At 38.3% G+C, this 6,411-nt stretch overlaps 1 protein-coding gene across 1 annotated transcript; it reads left to right on the top strand.

The window, feature by feature from the left end:
* Positions 1-267: 267 nt before the first annotated feature.
* LOC134642719 (GTPase IMAP family member 4-like) lies at positions 268-3,485 on the top strand. The gene is made up of 2 exons (XM_063494670.1): positions 268-286; positions 2,428-3,485. Exons 1-2 carry the CDS (start codon positions 268-270, stop codon positions 3,483-3,485), a joined length of 1,077 nt encoding a protein of 358 aa, XP_063350740.1.
* Positions 3,486-6,411: the final 2,926 nt, after the last annotated feature.

Genomic DNA, 6,411 nt, shown 5'->3' with positions numbered 1-6,411 from the left:
TACTTGAGTCATTAAAAGAAATCAACAATTAAAATATGATAACTATGACAAACCAATATTCAGAAAAACTATTTCTTGCTGTATTTGTTAACATAGACACTTTTGAATATTACTTGAATTTCAGTCACTGCCAGTACACTGTAGTTATTTGTGGGTGTGGTTTAGGTCATACAGTAGGAATAAAAGAGCTGCAGCACTGAAAGTCTGAGCCTCTCACTCTACTGAAGAATCAGCTGAAAAATCTATAATACACTATTGAACATAGACATGGACAGGAGCACTTTCGGTAAGTCATGATATCAGTAATAGTAGTTATTTTCTAATATTGTAACAAGAGTCTATTGGATCTGGGATTTAAAAAAATTGATATTGTTACCAGTATTTGTTGATTTAAAAAGCTGATATATGATATTTGTTCCTTCAGGCACACAAAACCGAGTCATCCAACATTTTTTATGTGTATTTAATTGTGGGCTCTTAATAAAATGACAGTGGAGTTAAAAAATAAACATATTTTATTATGACAACTTGGCGGTTACTCTCTTACGCGTTGTTACATTCTGCTGGGATGAGCTGGTTGATGTTACTGACTCAACCCTGGTGCCAACAGAGAAGTTGCAGATTTCCCTCTGGTGGACAAGCTATGCAACATCACCATTCATAACACACTGGAGTTAAAGTGTGTTTCTTCCACCCCCTCTTTACTTTTATACATTTTTGTTAATTAGCCATGACCAGTTTATTTGTAAATATTTAATACTGACAGATAGTATTGGTCAACCCATTGGTGAGGCTCTGGCTGTGATGGTTTGTCATGGCTGAATTTAACGGGCTATAATTAGAGATGGACCGATCCGATATTCAGTATCATGTTCAGCAGTCTTGGAGCCAGTAAAGAAGATTTCAACACTCTAGATCCTGCTCCTCACTTAGCCACGACAAGTGCACGCATTGAAGTGCAAACTTACCTTATTGAGCCAACCATTCAACGCTCACACAATCCACTGCTGTACTGGCAAGTCAACAAACTTAGATTTCCCACTCTGGTTTCTACAGCAGCTAAATTTTTCTGTGCACCTACAACAAGTGTGGAGAGCGAGAGACTCTTCAGTACAACCTCAATTATTATTAATGAAAGGAGAAGCAGTCTGACAGCTGAGAAGATTGAAATGTTGATCTTTCTGAAGAAGAACCTACCTCTCACGTTAAAGTGAAAAAAAAGTTATGACAATAGAGAATGTCATTGGAGTTTTTTGTTGTTGTTTTTTTAGGGTTTGGAGAGCAATTGCTTTGTCTGCTAAGATTACACTTATTTTTTTCAATACCAAAGGGGTTTTCAAATTTGCATAAAGTTGCACTTTTATTTATTTGAATGTTACTTTAAATACTTTTAGATTTAAAATTCTGGATAAAGTTGCATTGTTAATTACTTGAATGTTACTTTATATATTTTTAAAGTTCTGCATAATGTTGCGTACTTTCAGGATGGATGTTTGGATACTGGTGACAGCTAAATGGTGGTAAGGTTTAAATAAAGAGATAAGCATTGTTGAACTGAGCAATGTTTTGGGTGCAGTCTATTTCATGTAAGTATAAGAGAATAGCTTAGTCTTTTGCCTTTTTAAATTTGAGTATGAACTTATCCAAAAACAGTTTAAAAAATAGATAGATATATTGGATTCATGTCGGTATTGGCTGATATCCAAATTCATATCGGTATCGGACATAAAAAAGTGGTATCGTGCCATCTCTAGTTATGATACAGCCTCTACAGACAAATCATTCTAGACTTGAGAGAAGCAGCCACGGTTTTAAAATTCTGAAATAAAAATGTTCTGTTCTCTACATTCTACTGGTAGTTGGGTCACTTTAAAAGTAGTAGTAGTAGAAAAGTAGTAGTTGCTAGAAAACTACATGAATGTAAATATACACACATTTACGTAACACTTTTCTAGTCATACTTACCACATTTAAACTAGACATTTATACAGCACTCTGTTTTAAAGCACTTTATTTACCTTATAACCATGGCCAATTTAAGAAACAAATTAATCTAACATCCATACCTTTATATTCTGGGTGGCAACACATTCAGGCACAGAAAGAACATCCAGACTCCACAGAGAAGGCCCAGGCCTCACCAAGAACCTTTTTCCTTCATAGCTACTTCACAACAATCACTATAGATTTCTAATTAGCCTTTGAATGCCTACCAGGCCATTTGTGACCAAGAGGATTATATTCAAGTTGCAAAAAAAGTGTGTTAACAGTTGTTGATGAAAATTAAAAATATATATTTATATATTTTAAATTAAGTCAGTTTTCAACAGGTGTGTTCCAAACAGGCATACTTATATCAAAAATGGGTAAACAGTATTAAAACCTAAGTGAAGATCCTAATTCAACCTCTCACATTACCGTACGCAGGTTTAAGAAGTGCAAATGAAGAAGAACTGAGGATTGTGATGGTGGGGAAGACTGGAATTGGAAAAAGTGCTACTGGAAACACCATCTTGAGACGACATTGCTTTGAATCCAAGTTGAGTCCCAAGTCAATGACTGTAGACTGTTCTAAAGGCAAAGGTACTGTGGATGGGCAGCGAGTTGCTGTCATCGACACCCCGGGCCTTATGGACACCAGGTTTGACAATGATAAAACAACTAAAGATATAAGCCAGTGCATCTCCTACGCGTCTCCAGGACCCCATATCTTCCTGGTGGTCATCAAACTGGACAGATACACTGAAGAGGAAAAACAAGCAGTCCAAAGGATTCAAGAAATCTTTGGCAGGGATGCTGACAAATACAGCATGGTTCTGTTTACACATGGGGATGCCCTTGAAGGGACCCCAATTAAAGAGTTCATACGAGAAAGCTCAGACCTGCAGTTTCTTGTGGCCAAATGTAATGGTCAGTACCATGTCTTTAATAATAAGCTCGAAGATCAATCTCAGGTCACTGAACTTATCCAGAAAATCAGACATATCGTCCAAAAAAATGGGGGAAGCCACTACACCAATGAGATGTTTCAAAAGGCTGAGAGGGAGATCGAAGCGAAAAAGCAACAGATCCTGAAAGAGAAAGAAGAACAGATACGTAAAGAAAAGGAGGAAGTGGAGAGGGAAATACAGGAAAAATATCAGAAAGAGATGCAAAAAATCCATGACCGACTCCAGGCTGAAAGAGAGAAAGAGAAGAAGGAAATAGAAGAGGAGAGGAAGAGAGAAAAGGAGGAGATGAATGAGGAGAGAAAAAGAGAGAAGGAGGAGAGAGCAGCAGAGAGGGAGAGAGAGAGAGAGGCAGCAAAGAGAGATTTAGATAAGCTAGAGGGAGAGTATGCAAAGAAACTGCAGGCTGAAAAAGACAAGATACAGGACAGATATGAAAATCATGCAAGACAAAGAGCTGAAGACTTTAATCCACTGTTTTATTTTCTAAAACCATTTGAAGTGCTTGGTGGGGCAATTGCTAAACTATTCTCATAAAAATTAAAAGAGGAACAACACAGAAGTGTTAGCAGTGTTTCACAAATAGTCATACTTGCACACTGCCATGTAATGTTCTAACATCGTTTTCTGCCTTTGGTTTAATAAAGTCTAAGGAATTGTGAAAAGTGCAGCACATCTTAAACACTGCACAAGTAATATTTTGGGAAAAAAACCCTGTATTTAACTTTGTGTTTTAACTACATTCCTTTCAAATTAAAAATAATGTCTTTGTTTTGTGCATGTTAATTATGAGAAAATTTCCTCACAGTCATCTGATGAGTACCTGTTTTCTAAGAGTTGGTTTCACCTAGTGAATTTACAATGCACTGTTTCTCACAGTTGCTTAAATTTTCTGCTTAATTTTTCTTGATATTGTTAAGAAAGGTGGGTTTGAAAGTCCTTCCGGCTTACATCTCATTGCATTGCTAATAGTAAATCATCTTTCTTTACTGAGCAGAAATATGATCAAAGTCTGATTAATAGGATGAATGATAAATGCAATTTGATAATGTTGAAATGTTAAATACCTGAGTCCTGACCTTCTGACTTTTACTGTGATTTGGTGTATGCGTATATGTTTCTGTGGTGGGGTTGTTTGTACCAATGGGGAATGCAAAAATGAGACACAGCCCAGGTGTTGTTAGGGCTCCTGGTGTATGGTCAGAATGACTAAGGAAATATTTAGATATTGTCTGACTTCAACATGTATGATTTAATAAAACAAATCATATTGAGTATGATGTGTTTAGCAAACAGAGTTTTGAAGAGAAAAGTGACAAAAAGTATTCCCATGTAACTGAGTTTAGGAAAATGTTCTTAAAATGGATGTTGATGTGGGATTGAGGTAATGATAAGCATAACTGAAATAAACTAGAATAACTGAATGAAAGATAACATAAGATAAGATAAGGTAAGACTTTACTGATCCCACGGAAATTTGTGCGTTACCACAGCTCAGGTACAGATAGCAGACAAAAACAAAGATTATACCAAAAGTATAAAATCAAGAAATACAAAATAAGTAAGATAATACATTATATCCAATGGTAGCTGAGGAAAGTATATTCAAATGTAGGAATTGAAAATGAGATCTAGTTCTTGTAGAGAACAAGATTGGCTCTCCCTTGCACACTGGCCAGAAGGCATCGTGGGTATTGTGGTATGTTAGCTGGGTGCAAAGCATTTGCAGACAGAGGCTACTTGGGGAGGTCCAACTCTCGGAAGACAGGCCAGATGTTTTTAGAGTGTCGTGGCAGAGTGCTTGACAATCTGAAAACAAGGTGATGTGAAGTGCGAAACATACTATAAGACAAACATTAAAATTAAAAGTACTGAGCAGATTGATATATACATGAATGCAGGTGATGATCAGTGCAAAAATTGAACAGATGTAGAGAACACAGCAGAGGTCATGTATTTGTGGTGGGAACAGTCTTATAGTTATTGTTCATGAGTCCAACAGCAGAAGGGAAGAAAATGTTCTTATGGCACGAGGTTCTGGTCCGAATGGACTGCAGCCTCCTGCGTGAGGGGAGCAGGTCAAACAGACTGTATCCAGGATGAGAAGAATCAGCTGTGATCCCAGCTGCATGCCCCAGTGTTCTGGAGGTGTACAGGTCCTGCAGAGATGGGAGTCCGCAGCCAATCATCTTCTCAGCAGAGCGTACAACACGCTGCAGTCTCTGATGGTGGCTCCAGCATACCACATGGTGATGGAGGATGTGAGGATGGACTCGATCATTGCAGTGTAGAATTGCATCATTGTCCGTGTTGGCAGGTTGAATTTCTTCAGCTGCGTCAGGAAGTACATCCTCTGCTGGGCCTTCTTTATGACAGAGGTGATGGTGGGCTCCGACTTGAGGTCCTGGGTGATGGTGGCACCCAGGAAGCGAAGGAGTAATCAGAAATATATTGATAAGCTGACACACACACAGACATAAACAGCTGTCTAAAAAGTTGACATTCTTATGTCTAAAAAGTAAACCTTTTGCTTAAAATTATACCATCATGAATTATTACTCCATGCAAAATTTAATTTCTGTTACATGTCTTAAGCATATCATTCATAATCCTATTCCATTATCATGTTGTTATTAGGGATGGAATGATCCGATATGCAGTGTCAGTATTGCTCCGATCCTGACCTAAATTACTGGATTGGATATGTAAGTTCATCTCTGAATGTCTGTGAAGGTTCTAAGTCATCCAGGTCATCGTAGACTAAGGAGCTTGGAAAGAAAAGCGTCTGGACTTCTTGAGTTGCTTGAAGATGTTTCACCTCTCATCCGAGAAGCTTCTTCAGCTCTAAGGGTCAGTGGTGGAGGGTCCCAGATTTAAACCTAGTGGGAGTTTCCCCCCCAAAGGGGGACAAAGGACCCCCTGATGATCCTCTACCTAATCACATGAGCCAAGGTGTGAAAGCGGGTGTGGGTCCCAATCAGCCGGAGTTTCGGGTGAGCTCATTGTGAAACCTGGCCCCACCCTATCATGTGATTTCCTGAGGTCAGATGGCCCAGGATGTGAGTGGGCGTTAAGGCGTCTGGGAAGGGATCTCAAAACTGGATTATAGATGGCAGACAATTGGTGTCGTAAACCACCGCCTCTGTTCAAAGATGGTCGCTCACAGTGGACGTAAATGGCTTCTTCTGAAGACCCAGCAACACACATCTTCAAGCAACACACGTCTTCAAGCAACTCAAGAAGTCCAGACGCTTTTCTTTCCAAGCTCCTTAGTCTTCATCTCTGAATGTTTGTAAAGCATTCTTATGTTAAGCTTAAGAACTGATATAATTTTGTATAGAAATTACACAAAATTCAGTCTCAGGTTCAGAGCTTCAGTAAAGGTTCCATTTAGATAAATTCCAGGCTGATTTATGTTAAGAATACAGTAAGAAACTTAAAATAGAAAAAAGTATGATTGTTT

Source organism: Pelmatolapia mariae, linkage group LG15, assembly GCF_036321145.2.
Source record: "Pelmatolapia mariae isolate MD_Pm_ZW linkage group LG15, Pm_UMD_F_2, whole genome shotgun sequence".
NCBI classification, from domain to species: Eukaryota; Metazoa; Chordata; class Actinopteri; order Cichliformes; family Cichlidae; genus Pelmatolapia; species Pelmatolapia mariae.
Note: the sequence above shows the minus strand (reverse complement) of the source record. Positions and strands in the feature narration are given on the sequence as shown.